The sequence below is a fragment of the Mobula hypostoma genome, chromosome 8, assembly GCF_963921235.1.
Source record: "Mobula hypostoma chromosome 8, sMobHyp1.1, whole genome shotgun sequence".
Taxonomy (NCBI): Eukaryota; Metazoa; Chordata; class Chondrichthyes; order Myliobatiformes; family Myliobatidae; genus Mobula; species Mobula hypostoma.
The window spans coordinates 17578802-17602466 of NC_086104.1; the positions used below are offsets into that span (position 1 = coordinate 17578802).

General features: G+C 45.8%; 1 protein-coding gene across 2 annotated transcripts in view; it reads right to left on the minus strand.

Annotated features, from left to right (window-relative positions):
- Window positions 1-23665, minus strand: part of crim1 (cysteine rich transmembrane BMP regulator 1 (chordin-like)) — a 278667-nt gene that overhangs the window by 248119 nt on the left and 6883 nt on the right. For both annotated transcript variants that reach the window (XM_063055529.1, XM_063055527.1), the window contains exon 2: window positions 20775-20948. In XM_063055529.1, the coding sequence (XP_062911599.1) occupies window positions 20775-20948 (174 nt within the window). The remainder of the gene's footprint in view (window positions 1-20774; window positions 20949-23665) is intronic.

The window sequence follows — 23665 nt, forward strand, 5'->3', positions numbered from 1 at the left end:
GGTGATGTGAAGCCATGGGAGCAGGTGATGGATGGTCGTATGAGCAGCTGGTGCATATCACATGCCCTGGTTATGTGACCACTGACGCCAGGCAGACAATCTCTGAACAGTATTGATAATGGCTGGGGTCACCTGTGTAGTAAAGACACTGCCCAGAAGAAGGCAATGGCAAACCACTTCTGTAGAAAAATTTGCTAAGAACAGTCATGGTCATGGAGACCATGATTGCCTATGTCATACAACATGGCACATAATGATGATGTCATACAACACAGTATAATGATGGTGCTGACCAAAACAGGCCACTATGTTTCAAGAATGTTTGGTGAATCTCTCATAACCTTCTTCTTTGTAGCTCTAACTTGAGAAGGGGTCTCAACACAAGCTCTGTGTTCTCTGAGGCTTAGCAAGGAATTAATGCAATGAATAGGGGATGGGGTGGGGGTGGGGGAAGGGGAAGAGGTGCAGTGGTGTCATTGGAAGAGTCCTCTCCAAGGGGACACGGCCTCAGGGAGTTAAAGGGAACATGGGAAATGGGACCTTTGTGATTTTAAACAGAATGCAGGAAATGGGGTGCCAGTGCATGTTTAAAGTCAGCATGGGAAGCTGGGCCCCTGTGATTTTAAGCAGAATATGAGGAACAGGGTATATTTAAAGAGAAAGGGGGAAATGGGAAACCAGGCTCCAGTAGATTTAATCATAATGTGGGAAATGAGATGCTAATGAGTGTAAAGGGTGCGGGGAAATGGCAACACATGCCGCAGGTGCCCAACCATCGGGACTTCCGAACAACAGGGTAGGTGGCCACCTGAACTTTACTGTGATGATTGGTGTGAACTCCTACTGAAAGTGCACACAACTGTTTCACGTGGTCTGTGCGACACCATACTCTGGGTGTTGAGCTGAAGAATATCCAGCTGCCTGACTTTTAATCTGAAGGTGCAAGTCTGAGATGGTCCAAGAAATCAGCCCCCAACAAAAAAAAATCTGCAGATCCTGGAAATTTTGTATCCATTACCAAGAAATCAGCCAACCAATTTAACAACAAATAGGGAGGGTCATTAGATGCCCACATCCAATTAACAAAAACTCCCTCTGTTGGCTCATGAAATAATACCAGCAGTATTCAGTGGGCCACTCTATTGCCTCGAAGCCCAAAGGATCTCCTCACCAGGGAGTCGAGCTGAGGTTAGATTGGCCCAAGACGGACGTGCCAGTTTTCACTTCTGAGATTAATCTGAATACTAATATACAGCATAGTGCTTTGTTTCTTCCTACAGAGGGGGTGCACTTCTGCCTGAGATGAGTGAAGAATTAACCTAAGCTCTCTGGACCTTTGAAGAATGGGAAATGGAGAGGTTGGATAAGTTGGGCCAAAAGACCAGCGTGCATGTTGTATTACTGTGTACGGTTAAGCTCTTCAAAACGGATAAGGTTCATCTTTAGGGAATGAAAGGGGGACTTGACAAGATAGCAGGTATGTCTGCAGAAGTAATCTAAAACCCGAGGGGAGTCTCACAGCAGCCTCAATGGGTCAAGTGGCCTAATTTTGCCCCTATGTCTTATGGTCTCAGGATAAGGTTTGTTGATTTAAAATTGAGGAGTTTGGGATTTTGTCTGGTTGTCAATCATTACAATTCTCCACCTCAGAGGGCTATGGAATCCATACTGGGTGGACATGGACAGATTTTTGGATTCTAGGGAAAACCAAGGGTGATAAAGACCAGGCAGGAAAATGCAAAGGAGGCCAATAATTAGACGAGCCATGTACTAACAAAGAAAGCTGGAGAGGTTGAAACAAAAGCAGAAAACACTGGAAGATCTCAGCTGGTCAAACAACAGCCATGCAAAGAGAAACGTGTCAATATTTTGGGTCACAAACCCTTTCTCGGAACTCTTTGGTTAGTTTTTGCTTCAGATTTGTCTTACAAGCTACACTGGCCTTCTTTCCCCTACTCCTATTTCTGACCTTTCTCTACTACTCACAGAATGGTGCTGGAATTCAACGCTCGTTACCATGGCGCCACATATGTAAGACAGCATTCATCTACTTACAGTGAGCTTCCGTGTCCTCCTGGCGCATGGACATGGCGCTCTTCCCGCCTTCCTGAATGTTCCTTCTCCGCCTTGGCCAATCGCAGGGCAAGGATTCCCAGGAGCATTTGGGAACTTATTTTGCTTTGTCTATGGAGGCTCTGAGAATTTCCTTGAATTGTTTTCCTCTTGTCTTCTTGACAACCGCTTTCCCCAATACAACTTGGAACAGAATACATTGCTTGCACGGTCAGTATTAGACTCCTGTCTCCTCCCCAGTGGAGCTGGACATGGCATCAAAGGATTTGGGGAGAAGGCCAAGAACTGGGGTTGAGGAGGAGATAGAAAAAAGGATCAGCCATGACTGAATGGCGGAGCAGACTCGATGGGCCAGATGGCCTAATTCTGCTCCAATATCTTATGGTCTTATGGATCAGATATTATTGGGGCATCTGCTGCAGATATTGAATTGCTTAACCAGCCTGTGGATTTAGCAGAAATGGTGCCGGGGGGTGGGGTCTCTCTCCAATCAAGTCAAGCTGGTTTACGGTCTTGTGCACATGTGTGGTGGGGAACAAGTACAAACTATGGTTGGGCCACATTTGAAGAACTGCATACAGTCCTATAGGAAGGGTGTTGAGGCTTCGGAGAGGGTGCAGAAGAAATTTACAAGGGTGCTGCCTGGTTCAGAGGGCACATGCCACCATGAGAGGCTGGACAAATCTGGGTTGATTTTAGGTGGAGGGATATGGACATTGTGTGGGTAGGAGGGATTAGTGTTTGGGTAGTTTTGCTTTGCTTATTTTGCTGGTTTGGCACAACATTGTAGGCCGAAGGGCCTGTTCCTGTGCTATAGTGTCCTATGTTCTGTGAGAAATATTCTGCTTCCTGCAGCAAAGAACATAGAACACTACAGAACGGTACAGGCCCTTCGGCCCACAATGTCGTGCTGATCTTTTAACCTGCCCGAATCTCATTTTAACCCTTTCTTCTCACGCAGCTCTCCATTTTCTATCATCCATCTGCGTGCTTAAGACAACATAAAAATAAAACAAAAAAAAAAATTCACCCCGTATAGAGCAAATCTATCATGAAGACAGCACTTCATCGGACCTCTGAAGGGCGGAGGAAACGTGGGAGACCAAAGACGACTTAGCGCCATACCGCAGAGGCGGAAATGAGGACCTTGAACCACACCCGGGCATCATAGGGAAGATGGCCAAAGACAGACAGAGATTGAGGACCTTCATGACTGCCCTAAACACCAGCAGCGTAACAGGCAGAAAAAAGTAAAGCAACAAATTTCATGACATATGAGAAAAGAAACTTCATGACATATGCCAGTGATAGCGTACCTGATTCTGACTCTATCTGAGAGTTTCCTAAATGCCCCTAATGCATCTGCCTGTACCCCACTGCCCCTGACAGGACATTTCACGCACCCACCAGTTGACCAGTTGCTGTGTGAGGAACTTATCTCTGACATTCCCCCCCCCGAATACTTTCCTCTATCACAGGGATGTGGGATCAGAGATGCCCAGACAATGAATTGCACATAAAGAGGGGGGGGAGGGGGGAGGGAGAGAGAGGGGGGGGAGAGAGAGGTGGGGGAGAGAGGGGGGAGAGAGAGGGGGGGAGAGAGAGGGGGGAGAGAGAGGGGGGAGAGAGAGGGGGGGGAGAGAGGGGGGAGAGGGGGGGGAGAGGGGGGGGAGAGGGGGGGGGGAGAGAGGGGGGAGAGGGGGGAGAGAGGGGGGAGAGAGGGGGGAGAGGGGGGGGAGAGAGAGGGGGGAGAGAGGGGGAGAGAGGGGGAGAGGGGGAGAGAGGGGGAGAGAGAAGACGAGGCAAAAACAAGATCTCAGTGAATAAAAACAAAAACACAATCAGAGACAAGGCCAGGAGATGGTCCATTGCCAAGATCCACTGCCTTCAGATGCTTACATTTCCAACATGTTTCTCCTGGTAAAACAGCTACATTTCAAAAAATATATCGTTTAAATCAGGAGTTCCCTACTGGGGTCCATAGCATAAAAAAGGTTGGGAACCCCTGATTCAGGTGCTTTGCAATGATTTGAAAGGTGCTATGTAATCGTAGTGACCCATTCAACTGGAGGGAGGGTTAATTTGCAAATCGAGCCAGGCATTGTGCAGCAGCAGAAGGAGCTGCAGAGCCCTTGCACTCAGCAAAGTAACTGGCCTGACACCCTGCTGCCAGGCCTCATCTATTCTCCCCACTCAGGCGCCCATTTGCATCAGCTGCAACGGCTGTACCGGGGAGCCAGAGTTTCCATTCGCACACTGCAAAGAAATGCAAACATTAACGGCCCTCGGCCCTGACGCGCCGCAGCCCCCTCGCTTTCTCTGCTGTCCACACCTGTCACGCGGGTGAGTAATTGCCCAGCACCGGAACAGAAGTGGCTGGGAGGGGTTTTTACAGAGGGAGGACAGCATGATGGAGTTAAATCTGCATCAGTGGTGATGTGAACATTCATCCTGAGAGAGACCACAGAAACCACGCACGACAATTCAGCTGCCTTGCAGCTTCTGGCCGTGGCGGCTTTTTAAAAAATTTTATTTGATTAGAGCACGGGTTCGCAACCTTATTTATGCCACGGACCATGCCAGGAGGCAAAGGGTCCGCGGGCCCCAGGCTGGGAGCCCCTGGTAACAGGCCCGAAGAGCCCGTAGCAACCAATTACACCCATGTGACCAACTAACCTGTAAATCTTTGGAATATGGGAGGAAACTGGAGCACGTGGAGGACACACTTGTGGCTTGGGGAGAGCACAGAAACTCCTCACAGACACCGGTGGGAATTGAACCCGGGTCACTGCTACTGCAGTAGAATTAAGCTAACCACGACACTACCATGCCCACGATCACGTAGCTGCCCGAAGGTTATGATGAAATTTAATCACTGTTCCTTCAGCTTGTGTTTTTAACGAGTCCTGACGGTGAAAGGCTCCCCCACCACCTTTAAAGAATGCAAATGCTGATGCAAACAACTCTTGGGTGCGGCCACGGAGGCTGACTGTACACTGGCAGGTCCAACAGAGCACTGAAAATGGGTACTGGCAATCCAGAACGGTGCAAGCTGAGAAGTCAGACCAGCTTCCCAGTCTCTGACGCATTCTGAACCAAGGTTGCTAGGCAAGGCTTCACTTCTTTGACGGAAAGGAGGAAAAATAAGTCACTCAGTAATATGCATTTTACACGCAATTGCTGTACAGCAGAACTATTGGTGCCTCGCACAAAATACTGGAGGAATTCAGCAGGCCAGAAAGCTTCTATGGACGGGAATAACCAGTTGACGTTCCGGCCAAGACCCTTCATCAGGACAGGGGTCCGAGACTCATTCTGGGGTCTCAGCCTGAAAGGATGAGTGTTTATTCCCCCCTGTAGATGCCACCTGACCTTCCGGGTTCCTGCAGTATTTCGTGTGTGCTGCTTCAGGTTTCTAGCATCTGCAGAATCTTTTGTGTTTACTATTGGTGCCCCACTGGGCTGATACAAACCGACCCACACAATGCAAGGGCAGTATCAGAACCGGTGGCTGATAGCTTGGCAGGGGACATGGGTGATCCCAAAGCAGGGCGGAGGTGGAAGGGCACAGATATTCAGGGTGGCTCTTCCACGGCTCAGGGCGAAGGCAGCCGGAGCCAGCTAAGCCGATAGTGACGAGGCAGCAAAAATCCAGGGACGCACAGGATCAGCTTCACTTGGCTGCCCGGTACATGGAAGGGCCAGAAGCCAAAAAGCAGGAAAAGGCAGGCGAGAAAGGCAACTGTGTAAGATGTCTTAGCATGACGCGACAAGCAGACAAAGCACGTGACTAGAAAGCCTGTCAAAACTCTGGATTCCGCTGCGACACTGCAAGAGAGACCATTAAGAACCAGGGAGTGGTTTCTAAGCGCAGCTGGAATGCATAAGGTGTTGTTTCCCTCCACAACTTCCTTATAAAACAACAAATTATTCAACAGCATCAGGCCCGGAGCAGAGAGTAGAAACATGTTGCTCTTGGCACTGATAACTGCTCTCTGTCCACACAAAGGCTTCTACAAATAGCAAGGCTAGCTGCATGGTACAAATATTCATTACTGTTACCCTGCCAAAGATTATAAAAGCACAAAATCAAGGCAGTGGAATGTGAAACATTTTCTCCTCAATGTCCTCTAGTTGAGAGGGTCAGAAGACCAGAAGAGTACAGCTCCGAATGACCAATTCTTCCTTCAATACTTTCCTGGGCTTGATACGCTCCACACAGAGAATATTATTATTTTATTTAGAGATGCAGTGCAGAACAGGACCTCCGGCCTAATGTGCCATACCTCCAAGCAACCCACTTACTTAACACTAGCCTTAATACAGGACAATTTACAATGACCAATTAACAATCTAACCAGTGCGTCTTTGGAGGAAACTGGAGCACCCAGAGTTCATGAGAAGGACCTTACAGATGGCAGCAGAATTTAACTCTAAACTCCAATGCCCCATCACGTTAACCGCCATGGTGCCCGTGCCATAGTGACGAGGCAGCAAAAATCCAGGGACGCACAGGATCAGCAACGTTAGTTCTGTGGAGAACACACGCCTAACACCAGGTCTGCATGTTCTGCATTGCTGATTACATCAGGATAGTGTGTGGCATCTCAGCACTTTCCAGAAAGTAAAGTCTTCACTGAATTAGGGGTCAGGCTTGGCGGAACTGGAATACAGTAGGGATCGCTATACAGTCTCACAGCTCCAACAACTGTGGAGACGCATAGACATGAACCCACAATGACAGATGTCCCCTCAACCCCTTTTACATACCAAAGACGTACATAACAACCCTTGAGTGACACACACTCAAAATGCTACAGGAATGCAGCAGCTCAGGCATCATCTACAGAGGCGAATACACAGTCGACGTTTCAGGCCAACACCCTCCATCAGTCCTGATTGAAGGATTTCCACCCAAAATGTTGGCTGTTTATTCCTTTCCTTGGATCAAGCCTGACCTACTGCGTTCCACCAGCATTCTGTGCGCTTTACTCTGGATTTCCAGCATCTGCAGAATCTCTTGTGTTTATGAAGTAAGAGCCCCATCCGTTTTATGTTCTCCACATGACGGACACAAGAATGAGACGCTCTGCAAAAGTAGTAGCAGTAGGTTTTAATCTGCGTCTACAGTTCAGAAACGATTGGATTCTACATGTGGGGTCACCAGTGATCAAAGGACGAATCAACCCAACCATGTGGAAAATTGCTTAGGGACGTCCTGTTCAGAAGAATCAGGACAAATTCACTCAGTCATCAGCAGGGCAATGGAAAGTCCATCACAGGAAAAACCCTTCCCACCAGCTGTTCTATTTATTATAGATTATTATAAATTACTATGATTGTACATTGCACATTTAGACAGAGACGTAATGTAAAGATTTTTCCTTCTCATGTATGTGAAGGATGTAAGAAAGAAAGTCAATTCAATTCACCAGTGAGGGCTGAGACAACATCCATCATCAAGGATCCTCCAACATTCAGATCACACCCTCTTCCTGCTACCACCAACTTTAGGTCCCATACTACCTGGTTCAGGAACAGTCATTATCCTAAACTTATCCGGCTTCTGAACCAGCGTGGGACCAGATTGCGGGATTGAGTGCTGGGACCAAGCAGTGAGTTTGAATGATGGGAATGAGCATCTAGAGAAGGCGCAGAAATCAAATGTAAATAGGGCACTGGATTGAGTGCTGACGGGAGGCACTGTGACTGTGTGTTGTGAATCTGCACTGGCGTTAAAGGCTGGCGTTAGGCACTAGAACTGTGCCAGGATTGTGGGCACAGGATCGAGCATTCGGAGGGTGCACTGAGATTGAGTGATCACACTCTTATCTTGCACATTGTGGAAATCCTCAGCGTGGTGAGGAGATCAATCACTCATTGCAAGATCGGCTCCTGTCACTGTAATATTTATGTGCCTGGTCCAGTCGAATTTCTGGTCTTTGGTGACCCATGTGATGGGAAACTGGCTATAATAATGTCATCAGAGGTCAAGATTAGGTCAAAGTTAACAAAGTATCCATGTGCCACCATACACCATCTTGCATTTTGCTAGGTTGTAGTGCTCGGTGGGCCTTGAAGCGAACAGTCAGGATAGTCGCCACTGTGCACCTATAGAAGTTTGCCAATGCTTCAGCAGTCTGAGCTACATAGCAGGACGACAGATAAAAACGGAACAGCGGTTAGCGTAATGCCACCACAGCGCCAGTAATCACTGACTGGGGTCCAACTCCCACTGCTGCCTGTACTCCCCATCACTATGTGTGTTTCCTCACATTGCAAAGACGCAAATGTCAGGGTTCAGGGAGCTGTGGTCCTGCTATGTTGACATTGGAAGTGTCAGGGTTCAGGGAGTTGTGGTCCTGCTATGTTGACATTGGAAGTGTCAGGGTTCAGGGAGCTGTGGTCCTGCTATGTTGACATTGGAAGTGTCAGGGTTCAGGGAGCTGTGGTCCTGCTATGTTGACATTGGAAGTGTCAGGGTTTAGGGAGCTGTGGTCCTGCTATGTTGACAGCGGAAGTGTCAGGGTTTAGGGAGCTGTGGTCCTGCTATGTTGACATTGGAAGTGTCAGGGTTTAGGGAGCTGTGGTCCTGCTATGTTGACATTGGAAGTGTCAGGGTTCAGGGAGCTGTGGTCCTGCTATGTTGACAGCGGAAGTGTCAGGGTTTAGGGAGCTGTGGTCCTGCTATGTTGACATTGGAAGTGTCAGGGTTCAGGGAGCTGTGGTACTGCTATGTTGACATTGGAAGTGTCAGGGTTTAGGGAGCTGTGGTACTGCTATGTTGACAGCGGAAGTGTCAGGGTTTAGGGAGCTGTGGTCCTGCTATGTTGACATTGGAAGTGTCAGGGTTTAGGGAGCTGTGGTACTGCTATGTTGACAGCGGAAGTGTCAGGGTTTAGGGAGCTGTGGTCCTGCTATGTTGACAGCGGAAGTATCAGGGTTTACGGAGCTGTGGTCCTGCTATGTTGACACCGGAAGTGTGGTGACACCTGTGCGCTGTTCAGCACAATCCTCGCTGATTTGATTTGACGCAAACAAAGCATCAGAATCAGGCTGAGCATCACTGGCGTATGTCATGAAATGTGTCATTATGCAGCAGCAGTACACCGCAATACGTAATTAAAACTATGAATTATGAATTATGGCATAAATATCTAAAAGCTAAATTAAACTTTGTTTTCAGAATTCTCCAGAGCATTCCACCGTATGTTTCGATGTTCCAATGTACATGTGACAAATAAAGCTTTTTTTTCAAGAATAGAATCTCCAGGAAACTTTCACTTAAATGGCAGCAAAAGTGTTTGATCTGATGCTTGTTCTTCTGTTTAATTAACACCTTAAATGTCTCCACCTGGTTCTGCTGAGGAGAAACAGTGCAGTCTCCTCTACCCACGTTTAAAATAACAACAGGGAGAAAGCTTCTGAAGACGCTGCAGTGCAATTCTGCCACTTTCTAGATTCAGAAGCTGGGCCTCCCCATGTGTGAACTTTGTTTTTTGACAGCTTCTGATGGAATGAAAAGGAAAGCAGAGAGCAGGGGTGAAAGTGTATGCTGAACAACCACTGAGTGGTTTACATCTCAAATTGATCCCAGATGGGTTCTTACTGACCGTTTATAAAGCACCATGCTGAACCATTTCCAGGTCACAACATCAAGATATCAGCCAGCTAAAATGTACGGGGGCGGGAGAGAGAATTCTTCCCCTCTTATGAAAACAGTTCTGGGTGCGCACACGCATCAGATAAGCATGCAAGCGATTTCCTTTTGGTATAACTTTGGAATGCATTTTAATACATTAGAGAGATTACAACTATTAGATCAAGCAAATAATGGAACGCAAATGCAGAAATGAATACTCTTTAAAAATTTCTGCCCACACTGAAAGAAATTCACAGACACATTGGTAATGCACCATTTATGAAGATCACTTCACAATCTCCCCTCTCTAATCTGCCTCCATTTCAAACAGTCAAAGAAACTACGTTATTCATAATAGTTCGTGATAAGAGTTTAATAGCCCAATTAATTAAAACAAACATTTCCCAGGAATGTGCCCCTTTTATGAACTAAAGAACCTCTGTAATGGTGAGCACTAGTCCAAGTCCAAGCAAGCTAGGCCCTGAGGGCCTGCCAACACCAGAGTAAGACCCTACTTCCAATGCTAGTCAATAGGTCAAATGATGTCAAGTCAGTGGAATCTAAACAGAAGTAGCAACATTTTAATCTGATTTTAATGTGAAAACTACTGAACGAATTTTGAAGGATCCATTTGACAAGGGCAGATTAGTCCATCTCGTTGCCCTCTTTACAGATCCATACATTATGAACCGCAAAGTCTCTCTGTTCCCGTACGCTTTGCATCATTATGCTTGTAGCAACTTGTCATATCTTCACGTGAAATATGTCTCCTCACATTTCTCTTTACAGGCAACCCCTGGGTTACAGGGTCGTTCTCCAGAGTTGGTACCATTGTTTTCCATAACCTGAGGCCACATTAGTGCATGTTTCAAGAAATGCAGGTTGGAAAGAATGTTCTGCTTATTTATTTACTTTTCGCCCTCACATAATTCCACGAGAGAAAAAATAAGTATTTTGTGTCTCACATGTTTAGCTAGTGATCTGTGAATTCTGTAAATGCAAATTCCCATAATCCAAACAGGCTCAACACTGGTGTCACTTGTATTAAAGTCCACCTACCACATGCCTACTCTTTCTGAAAACCTCCCTGCATCATGTTACTGAGCTTCACCACAGGCAGGGGATCTTGCAAGAGACTTCATGGGAAACTTTCTAGAAGTCCATATAACTAATGTCCATAAATCTTTCCTTCTCACTACTTTAGACACCCTTCAAAAAGTTCAAGCTGGCTTGTCAGGCTTCGCCACAATTTACTGCTCTCTCATCAATTGAAAGTTAAAACTCTGAAAGAAAATCCTACAAAAAGTAGTAATACAGCCCAGTCGATCATGGGTAAAGAGCTCCCCACCACTGAGCACATCTACATAGAGTGCTGTTGCAGGAAAATGGCATCCGTCATCAGGGCCCCACCATCCAGAACATGCTCTCTTCTCACTGCTGACATCAGGAGAAGGTACAGGAGCCTCAGGACCCACACCACCAGTTTCAGGAACTGTTATTGTCCCTCAACCATCAAGCCAAAGGGAATAACTTCACTCAAGCCACACACACACACACACACAATGCTGGAAGAACTCAGCGGGCCAGGCAGCATCTATGGAAAAGAGTACAGTCGACGTTTCGGGCCGAGACCCTTCGGCAGAACTGGAGAAATAAAGCTGAGGAGTGTAGTTAAAAGGTGGGGGGAGGGGAGGGAGAAACACAAGGTGAAAGGTGAAACAGGGAGGGGGAGGGGTGAAGAAAAGGGCTGGGAAGTTGATTGGTGAGAGAGAGACAGGGCTGGAGAAGGGGGAATCTAATAGGAGAGGACAGAAGGCCATGGAAGAAAGGAAATGGGGGAGGAGCATCAGAGGGAGGCGATGGGCAGGCAAGGAGATAAAATCAGAGAGGGAAAAGGGGATGGGGAATGGTGAAGTGGGAGGCGCCATTATCGAAAGTTCCAGAAATCCATGTTTATGCCATCAGGTTGGAGGCTACCCAGATGGAATATTACAAGAGCTCATTGTATGAATGTCAATAAAGTTAAAAAGTTGGAGTAAATTTATTAACAAATTACATATATGTCACTATATACAACCCTGAGATTCATTTTCTTGCGGGCAATCTCAGTAAATCTATAGTAGAATAATGACCATAACAGAATCAGTGGAAGACCACACCAACTGGACGCTCAAATACTGCGTAAATGACAGCAAACTGTGCAAATACAAAAATAAATAACAATAATAAATAAATAAATAAATATCGAGAATATAAGGTGAAGGGTCCTTGAAAGTGAATCCATAGGTTGTGGGAACATTTCAATGATGGAGCAAGTGAAGTTACAAACAGGAGAAAATCTCCTGATACTGGAAATCCGAGCAACACACACAAAATGCTGCAGGAGCTCAGCAGGCCAGGCAGCATTTATGGAAACGAATACAGTCGACGTTCTGGGCCAAACGCACATACATTCGTTCCTCTGAATGGCAGAACTATCTCTATCTCTCTCTCCCTTTCTCTTGTTCAAGTAATTGTTCTTTCTTCTCCCCCTTTTTGATGCCAGTCCTCACAAAACTGCAGAAGTATGGTTACCGCAGAGTGAATTTTGTCTACTTACCGACTTATTGATAAAATCGTTTTAAGGATTCTGTGAAGTGGACTCTTTCGTTACCCGGATCAGCCTGTCTGTTTGCTTTACGTGCTAATTCCAGTTTGCCCCTCACCTTTAGCAGTCTGTGGCTTTTATTTTGGCACATACAGCTCTTTTCCCTTAGGTGCATATACTGGCTTTTAATCACATTAAATTCTTTTGTGAATGCCTCCTGCTGATCATGCGTCATTTTACCCATTATCGGATTAACTCAATTTACAGTAGACAGCCTCACTCATCGTGAAGTCAGCCTTTTCTAAATCGGGATTCATAACAGCTGTTTTGCATTTCTCACTTTCAAACATTACACCACACTCAATCTTATTATGATCACTATTGGATAAATGTTCATGCACCATTAGGCCGTTAACCAAATCTTCCTCTTTACTCATTACTAAATCTAATGCAGCCCACTCCTGTCATTCAAGGGCACATTATCACAGAACACTACCCTGAATATGTTCAGAGACTGTGCGCTCCAGGCACAAACTTGTCAGTTTATGCCCATCAGCACCTAGCGGCCACATTCCCGTACCTAATAAACTGGCCCAGGAGTGGGACGCAGTGTTGTCTTCTGCTGCTGTAGCCCATTCGCTTCAAGGTTCAATGTGTTGTGCATCCAGAGATGTTCTTCCGAACACCACTGTTGTAACGCATGACTGTTTGTGTTATTGCCCCTTCCTGTCAGCTTCAACCAGTCCGACAATTCTCTTCTGACCTCTCTCTTTAACAAGGCATTTTCACCCACAGAACTGCTGCTCACTGGATGTTTATTTTGTTTCTCACACCACTCTCTGTAAACTCTAGAGACTGTTGTGCGTGAAAATCCCAGGAGGTCAGCAGTTCCTGAGAAACTCAAACCACCCAGACTGGCACTGCCAATCATTCCACAGTTCTTCCCCATTCTTAAGTGTGGTCTGAACAACAACTGAACCTCATGACCATGCCTGCAAGCTTTTATGCACTGAGTTGCTACCACGATTGGCTGATTAGGTATTTGCATTAACGAGATATTTGCATTAGGTGCACCTAATAAAGTGGCCACTGGGTGTATGTGAATGCTAGTACCCACACCTGACCCTACCTTTACTAGATGCCAGATCAATTTTCCAATTCTTCACATTCTTTAACAGCACAGGTTGCCGTGGGCCCACGAAGATTTTTCTCGGTTTGTGCTAATTCCTTTCTTTGCCGCTTATGCAGCCCAGTACACTTTCTCTCATCACCAAAGTGATTCCATAGAGCAATGGAATTTGCATTCATAAGCAAGATGCTTCACAGTGCATAGTTAAAACTGCAATTATCATGTACTTTCCAGTCGTATTTTGTTCATTTGTTTCACACACTTTCCTAGTTGATCTCCAACCAACCCTTAAGACAACTCATTACTTGCAAGCTCACATACAGCACCTCGCCATAGTTATTATCTCAGTGCCTGGACATGCTAATTTTTTTTCTAAACCAATCATCCTACTTGACTTCACCACTAAACTGCTCCTTCCCCCGCTGCAATCCTTAAGTATCGAAGCAGACAGACGCGAATTCACGTGCACGTAGACTGGCTCTGTGGCATTTAAAAGAAAAACAAGTTAAGGGCACGAATGATCGAGGCGGCTGCATTGCTCTCTCGCAGGGAAGCGCGTCCTCTCTCACATTTCCAACATGCATATCTTTCAGATCGGTGGCCATCACGGCACGTCAGGTTTGTCTACCACAATATGTGCTTCCAAGCAACTAAAAGAAGTGGTCTAATACAAGGTTCTCAAACCAGTAACACAGAATGTTGCTTCCAGTTGTCGACTGGTTCAACTGCTGGGTTCATGGACGCAATACAGAAGCGGGAGAAAGGATTCTGGGTGGGGCTGCATGACAGTCGGATTCCCTTTCAATACGGAACAGATCATAAACCCATTCTAGATCCTTCGCGAACTCCACCCCCCTCCCCCAAATGTTTGGGGCTGACAGTAAAAGTAGGGTTCCGAACAGTCTAGACATTCCTAAATGGATGACACCATCACTGACGCTAGGAGCAAATCTAAAGATAAAGAGTAAAGAGTAAAACACACAATATGGTTAGGTAGCACCTAAGGAGTCGATGTGTCAGTCCGAGACCCTTAGCTTTTTTTTTAAATCACATGCACATTGAAACATCAAAACACTGCGAAATGCGTCATTTGCGGCAGCGACCATTACAGCCCCAGGTTGTGTTGGGGGCCGCCCACAGGTGTCGCCAAGCTTCCTGCCCCACAAGTTACCAACCGTAACCCGTAGGCCTTTGGAAAGTGGGAAGAAACTGGAGCACCCGGAGGAAACCCACGCAATCACAGGGAGAACGTACAAACTCCTGACAGACAGCAGTGGGAATCGAATCCCCATCGCCGATCACTGGCACTGTGGTAGCATTATGCTAACCACTACTCTAGGCCCAGCAGCACGGGCCTGACATCAAAACATATTCTGAACAGTCCAGGTCCATAGACTCCACAGTTAATGGTAGGGGTTCGTGGCATTAAAAAGGTCGGGAACCCATGGTCTACATTTTCCTACAGAGCTGCCACTTTGAATGGCATTACCATTGATTCTAGTAACAGAACTAACCTATGACAAAATTAAATGTACATTTAAAACCTTGCTCTGAGGAAACTGCAGTGGGTGCCCGAGCTTCCCAAGGAAGGCTGAGGTTTGGAACGGCTGGAAAGATATTCAATCTCCCATTACCTTACTCACAGATGAAGGAGTTCAAAGTGAGGAGGCAGTGGAGGGAGCATTGAATGGGAAAGGCAGTCAGTAACAGTACCACACCAAGTAACTCGCAGCAGATTCCACAGACCGCCCCGCCCTCATGTTGTTTGGCTACAGACAGGTGGGGCCTTGTCACCCGCTGCCGGCGCTCCAGTGAAAGAATGGTTCGGCTATGCAGCTACCTGTCAGCACCTGCTCATGGGCCACACTGCAAACCCAAACAAATCAACCAGCTATTTGTTTTCAGCAGGTCTAGGCCAACAAAATAGCTGTGGCCTGCTGTGAAATAGCTGGATGAGGGCGCTGGCTGCGGTTTATCGGCAGTGATACCTCCGGCAGATACTGTCACAGTTGACTGTGGGCACAAGTCTGGCAGCACTTCCTAGTGGTTCAGAGAGGGAATTCAGAAATCACACAAGAACATGAACACACACACACACACACACACACACTCATACTTCTAACCAGAAGACCACGATATATATGGATCAGAAGTAACATCTCCTTGTTAAGTCAACACTGGCACACCACAGGGATGTGTGCTTCGGCCACAGCTCTACTCACTCTACACCCACGACTATGAGGCTAAGCACAGCTCAAATGCCATTTATGAATTTGCTAACAATGCAACCATTGTTGGCGGACTCTCAGACGGTGATGATAGGGCGTACAGGAGCCAGATAAGCCAGCTAGTTGAGTGGTGCCACAACAACCTAGCACTGAATGTCAGTGCTGACTGTGGACTTCAGGAAGGGTAAGACGAGGAAGCACACACCAGTCCTCCGAGTGGGATCTGAAGTGGAAAGAGTGAGCAGTTTCAAGTTCCTGGGTGTCAAGATCTCTGAGGATCTAACCTGGTCCCAACATATCAATGCAGCTTTAAAGGCAAGACAGTGGCTATATTTCATCAGGAGTTTGAGGAGGTTTGGTTTGTCACCTAAAACACTCGAAAAGTTCTACTGAAGTACCGTGGAAAGCATTCTAACTGGCTGCATCACCGTCTGGCATGGAGGTGGGGTGCGCGGGGGCTACTGCACTGGATTGAGCTCAGCTGCAGAGAATTACAAAATTAGTCAGCTCCATCGCGGGCACTAGCCTCTGTAGTATCCAGGACACCTTCAAGGAGCGGCGTCTCAAAAAGGCCGATCCGTCATTAAGGACCACCGAGGAACTGCACTCTTCTCATTGCTACCATCAGGAAGGAGGTACAGAAGCCTGAAGGCACACACTCAGTGATTCAGGAACAGCTTCTTCCCATCTGACATCCGATTTCTGAATGCACACTGAACCCATGAACACCATCTCCCTACTTGGTTATTTATGTTTTTTGCACTACCTATTTAATTTTATATATATTTATTTACTGTAATGCACAGTTTTTCCCTCTATTATTATGTATTGCATTATACTGCTGCCACAAAGTTAACATACTTCGTGCCACATGCCGGTGATATTAAACCTGATACTCACACAATCACGGACCTGTACTCATTCAAACACACACTGACCAACTCATTCACACACTCAAAAGTACAACACAGCAGATACGTACTGCAGATGTACACTAACAAGTTCAGGAAAACCAGGCATGCACTCACGCACACCTTCCAAATCACACTCGCAGAGTGTCATTGGCATGTGCACGGTCAGAAACACCCATGTAGTCGTATTTTCGTATTTTCTTTCTCTCTCTCTCTCTCTCACCCCATGCACTCACTGCAGCATATGCCCAGACACTCCCAGTCTTCACAAGCACACGTACATACACTCACAAACAACTCAATATATAGATGCTCCCATATACACACACAGTACGTAAAGGTATGCATGTGTATGTACCAACACACAAACCACACACTTGCAGAAATGCCATCCCTTACACGCATGCACTCCCTGCCCCCCAAAGTATAGACACACAAACATATACATGCTTGTGTATCCACTGAACACACCCACACATGGATACATGCAAACTAGACCGTATCATATACATACTTAGAGATATATCCATTCTCACGTGCACACTCAGTCACCCATTCACCCAGCACCAATCCTAGAAAAACAACACTAGTCACAAACTTCTAATTTCCCATAAAAAGCTAATCTTCTGACCCAGTATATGTGGGAAAGGTGCTACAGAAATTCAATTTATTTCTTTGAATAAAGGAAAAATGTGCTTTCCAAAAGAAAATCAGGGGATATTGATAAGTGGGAAGTGAAGGAATGGATTTTCTCCTGGAGCTGGAATTGACTCAATGGTCTCCATGGATATTGTAAGTCATTGAGAGAAACTATCATCATTTCCTGAGTTTCCATTCTCTTGCTCCATCACTTTGATTGCCTCTGTGAACTCCCTGTCACTGTGTGCTCTCTCCTCCCCTCAATGATTCTGAACGCTCACAAATCTCAGTTCTATTTCAGACCAGGTGGGAACACTGGTTTGTACAGTATTTGGAACAACTGTTGGAACAGTTCAGTAAAGCAGATCTCTTTGTATAAATGGTGACAAAGATGGAGACAGAAATATGTAATTTATGTGGAGAGGAATTGGCTGTTGGTCCTATAAGAGCATGTACTGGCATTGGAGAACTTTCAGAGGAGGTTTACAAGAATGATCCTTGTAAAGGATTAACATATGAGGAGTGTTTAATGGCTCTGAGCCTGTACTTGCTGGAATTTAAGAAAAATGAGGGGTGGGGCATCTCATTGAAACCTACTGAATGTTGGACATGAAGAGGGTGTTTCCATAGTGAGAAAGTCTAGGACCTGAGGGCACAGCCTCAGAACAGAAGGATGCCCCTTTAGGACAGAGATGAGAAGAAATTTCTTTAGCCAGAGGGTGGTGAATCTGTGGAGTTAATTGCCACAGGTGGCTATGGAAACCAAGTCATTGGGTATATTTAAAATGGAGGATGATAGATTTTTGATTGGTAAGAATGTCAAAGATTACAGGGAGAAGAAAGGAGAATGGGGTTGGGAAGGAAAAAAATCAGTCACAATGGACCAAATGGCCTAATTCTAGGCCAATGTCTTACAGTCTTGTGGAGATCTCCAACATGTTAAATGGCTATCATTTCATATTTCTTTGTGATAGGAGAAGGCAACTGCAATTTGAGTCTGAGCCAGTTCATAGAGCAATCTTATTATCCCAGTAATTCCCCCAAGAACCTACTCTCTCCACATTTCTATCAGAATCTACCAACTACCAACACTTATGGGGCAATTTACAGAGGGTAATTAACCCACGGACTCCACCTCTTTGGGACGGGGGAGAAAATAGGATCTCCCTGGGAAAAAAATGCACTGCCACCTCACATCTCCAGCTACCAAAAATGCCAAAACTTCAAGGACAAATAAGGAAAAGACATATTTATCTTGTAGTTTTTTGACCTCACAGGACACCCCAAAGTGGATTCCAGCCAATGCCATACTTGCAAAGTGTAGGCTCTTGTAACTTGTAGCAGGCAGTGTTTCACAAACACCAGATAATAATGATGCTACTTGAGAAATAAACAGTGGTCAGGATTCCTGCTCTTCTTCAACATAACCAGCTTGCCTAAAGAAGGCCAAAGGGTAATCGTATAGAATTTTATATAATTATGAGGAGCATTACTGGAATAAATCGACACAGTCTTTTTCCCCCAGACTAAGAGAGTCTACAAGTGGAGGGTGTAGGTTTCAGCTGAGAGGGGAAAGATTTAACAGAGGAATGAGAGGTGCATTTTCCCCCACAGGGTGGTGGGTACATGGAACGAGCTGCCAGAGGAAGTGGTAGAAATCGGTACAGTTATAACACTTGAAAGCCACTCGGACAGGTAAAATAACAGGAATGCATTAGGGATAAGGCCACATGCAGCCTCAGTATGGAAAGCTTAGGCCACAGGGCCTGTTTTCGTGCTGTAAAACTCTATGATTCTATAATGCCGCTGACTCCGTGTAGGCAGGCATGGTTTAACCGGCTCATTCAAAGACAATTGGGAATGGCATCGAGCTAAACAGTCAGCCTAGATTTTTAATTCTTGAACTTCTGGAACGGGATTGACATCTTTGTGCTGTCAGGCTTCCTGTATGTTCTGCCCAAAGTAAGGGGAGAGAAGAGAGAATATCTGGGGTGGATTGGGCATTTATGTTCTGATTGTTTTATCAAGATAGCCAGAAGTGCAGACACAGTCCATGGAGGGTGGGCAACTTTTTCCTCACTGTCATAAGTCACCTTGTACAATAAGATGGACTCCTGGCTTCTCAATCTACCTCATCCTGGCCCTGCACATTACTGTCGGCCTGCACTGCACTCTCTCTGTAACGGTGACCCTTTATTCCGCATTCTGTTATGCTTTCCCTTCGTACTATCTTGACGTACTGATGCGTGGAAATGAACAGTACGGATGGCATGCAGAGTTTTTCAATGTACCTTGGTGCATGTGACCATAAAATACCAACTTAGTGATTTACATTAGAGGACTACAGAGAAAGGAGCCGACTATCAAATAGATATTCAAGGAAACATCTCCTCAATTTCCACTAACCAGGGCACAAACATCATTTGTGAATGAAGTTGTGATCCTGTTGTACTTCGTTCAAGCCAATTCACGGTAGACATGGTTCACAATACAGCCTCTAGGTCAGAACCATGTATTTTCTATTTATTTAGAGATACAGCACAGTCACAGGACCTTCCAGCCTAACGAGCCTGTGCTGCACAATTACACCCATGTGACCAACGACCCTACTACCCCATATGTCTTTGGACTGTGGGAGGAAACTGCAGCACCCAGAGGAACCCACGCGGTCATGGGGAGAACGTATGAACTCCTTTCAGACAGCGGCAGAATTGAACCTGGGATGCCAGTGCTGTCGAAGAGTCACACTAACGGCTATGTTATTGTGCCTATTTTATGTGTATGTGGTTAACAGTTCAAAGTCATTGGCAGAAGTAAGCTGGCAAAGTCTGCGGCTGAGATCTCAGAATAACCCGTTTCGCAGTAAACGTTTACCATTCCACTCTTCAGTGTGGGACAAACATGCCACTGATGTTTCAAGTGTAAGTGTAACCATTAGTGTGGCTGTGCTCTGGGAGGTTACACACGTGTGTCTGATCCAGCATAATCCTACGCTGCATTTGACCCAATCCCATACTTTTCCTTTTGTTTTTCCTCTCTTCCCAGCTTTCTCTGCATCTAGCTTTAAACTCCTCCCAGTTCAGACGGAAGGTCAACATGGAGCTGGAACTTTTAACTCCCCTCCGTTTTCCAGGGGTACAGCTGGCCTCCTGTGCACTTCCTGCATTTTCTGCTCTAGAATATAACGTCGGCTTTATTTTATGACAAAAAAATCTGGGACAAAACAGAGCCTCTCATATTGATGCTAAATGTATAGAGAGACAGGGAAAGATAGAAAGACAGAGAGAGAGAGAGAGAGAGAGAGAGAGACACACACAGATAGATAAAGAAAAGCAGACACAGAAATCATACACAGTGAGAGAGGGACAAAGAGAGAGAGATAGGCACAAAGAGGAAGTGTGATATCTGATCTTTGCCATGGAGATAGAGGTCACCCTCTACAGGATTACCTTGCCAACCCTCCACCTGCCCACACCCACAGTTTACAATGTGATATTAGCTGGAACAGTAAACACTACCAAATTGTACAACTCCAAATCCGAGGCGCTTCACCGTCATTACTCACCTTCAATCCGCTTCAGAGCCGAGAGGCAGCTTTCCCGATCGGGAAAGCCGAAAGGGTTACTACAGGTCCGAATGGCATCGCATTCACACTTGCCGTTGATAATATTGCAGCCTGTTGCTAGGTTTTTATTGCAGGGCTCAAATCCAAGAAGCTGGTCGTCCTCCCAGTTCTCATCTGAAAGAAAAGTATTTTCAGAACACGGCCAAGATCAAAACAAGTGCACAACATGCATGCGGCTGTAAACGGGGCTTAACCATTAAACCAGTCACAACCTTGGCACCTGTTTAGTCACTAATTTATGTAATTACAGCCAATAAACATTTATATGGACATATGTAGGATTATTTTAGATGTGTTACACACATGTGGACTCCAGGCACAAGCATAATGCTTAAGTAACTTGACTGGCAGCCGAGACCAATGACTTGGAATCATGAGTTCAAATCTCATCACAGCAATGGGAGAATTTAAACTTAAGTGATTAACTAAATCTGGAATCAGCCTCAGAAGCTCTCACATGAGCCTCCGCAGTGTTGTACAAACCCCCTTGACTCATCATAATGTTCAGCAAGGAAGGTTGACGAACTTGACCTATATGTGGTTGAATTTTTAAGTTTGCCCTTGATTCAAGGGCAATTGGGAATGGATAATAATGCTGGTGTTGCCCTGTCAACATCCACATTCTGCGAGCAAAAGGAAATGGCCAATGGCCAGTTTCATGTTATACCCAGTTTTACTTATCAGACCATCTATGCTCAGATAGCAGGCAGGTCATGGCTGGTAGCCTTAGCAAGATGCACCTCATTTCTTCCCTTCTTGTACTGCCTTGGAACCTCCATAAGCGCAACCAACGAAAATGTTTGACAGAAACCAAGTTTATATCATGCACTGACTTCTCTTTGCCTTAGTTTAACTACAAGATACAGGAGCAGAATTTGATCATCCAGCCCGTCAAGTCTGCTGCACTACTTGCTCATGGCTAATTTACTGTCCCCTCTCAACTCCATTGTCCAGCTTTCTCCCTGATGTTCTTACGAATCAAGAACCTTCCAATCTCCAAGACCCCAGTGCTTTAGCCTCCACAGCATTCTGTGACAATAAATTGCACAAATTGACCATCCTGTGGCTAGAGAAATTCCTCCTCACCTCTGTTCTGAAAGAAAGTGCTTGTATTCTGAGGCTGTGCCCTCGGTCCTAGACTCCCCAGTATAAGAAGCATCCTCTCTGCATCCATTCTATTCGGTAGGTTTCAGTAAGCTAGCAACCCTCTGATCTTCTAAACTCAAGTGAATACAGGTGCAGAGCTGTCAAACACTCCTCATACATTAACACTTTCACTCCCAGCATCATTCTTGTAAACCTCCTCTGGACACCCTCCAATGCCAGCACATCCTTTCTTAAATATTTAGATATGGGCTCCAAATCTGCTCAAAATACTCCAGTCGTGGTCTGATGAATGCCTTATGAAGTCTCTCATATTACCCGTCCAAGTCTGCTTTTGCTATGGTGCTCATATACTGGAAAAGGACTCCTGTCAGATCTCCTAGCACAACAGCAACAAGAGACCTTTTGGACTGTGCCAACTGTCAATCACCTCAAGGAGACTAGAACACAATCGGAGAAGTCCAGCTGCCCACCTTTTAACATGATCATTGTTCATCTGCCCTGGACCTCAATCCTCTTTAGTGCCAGATCCCCATAGTTCTCAATTCCCTGAACACTCAATACCTTATAAGACCATAAGATATAGGAGCAAAATTAGGCCATTTGGCCCATCAAGTCTGCTAATTTCATTGTGGCTAATTCAATTTTCCTCTCATCCAAAATCTCCTCCCAGTATCCCTTCATGTCCTGACCAACCTCTGCCTTAAACATACTTAAAGACTTGGTCTCCACAGATGCCTGTGGCAATGAATTCCACAGATTCATCACTCTCTGGCTAAAGAATTTCCTCCTCACTTCCGTTGTAAAAGGATGCCCCTCTATTATGAGGCTGTGCCCTCTGGTCTTCGTCTACCCACCATAGGAAACATCCTCTCCACATCCACTCTATCAAGGCCTTTCACCATTTGATAGGTTTCAATGAGATACCCCCTCATTCTTCTGAATTCCAGTGAATACAGGCCCAGGGTCATCAAACGCTCTTCATATGACAAGCCATTCAATCCTGGAATCATTTTTGTGAACCTCCTTTGAAGTCTCTCCAGTTTCAGCACATCCCTTCCATCTCCATCCACCTTAAATAATTCTAATGTTCTCGCCGCCAGAACTCCTGTGGTTGAGAATTCCAGGGATTTGCTACCCCTTCTGAGAAGCTTGTGCCAGGTAATCCCTTTCCAAGAGCTGTGCTGCGTCTCTTGCTCCTTGCTGATACTAAAATGTACCTAGAGCCTGCACCAAGTTCCTCCACCACTCAGTCCCCTACGTCAGGCAGATGAGAGTTGTCCCTTCAATATATACTGACAAATACAAGTGGCCGTTCTCAATAACTGTCTACAAAAGCGTTCTTCATTTTATCGACATTAAAGTTCTCTCTCTCTCTCTCTCTCTCCCTCTCTCTCTCTGTGTGTGTGTGTGTGTGTGTGTGTGTGTGTGTGTGTGTGTGTGTGTGTGTCAGACGCCAGCACTAGCTTCCCAAGAGATGAGGATATCTTCAAAAATTGATGCCCCAAGAAGGTGGCATCCATCATGAAGGACTTTCACGACCTCTTCTTGCACGTCACTATCCGGGAGGCGGTACAGAAGCCTAACAACACACACTCAACAAATTTGGAACAGCTTCTTCCCTTCCACCATCAGATTTATGAAAGGCCAATTAACCCAAAAACACTCCCTCACTATTTTATGCACTACTTTGTTATCTGTATTCCTTACTGTAATTTGCAGTATAT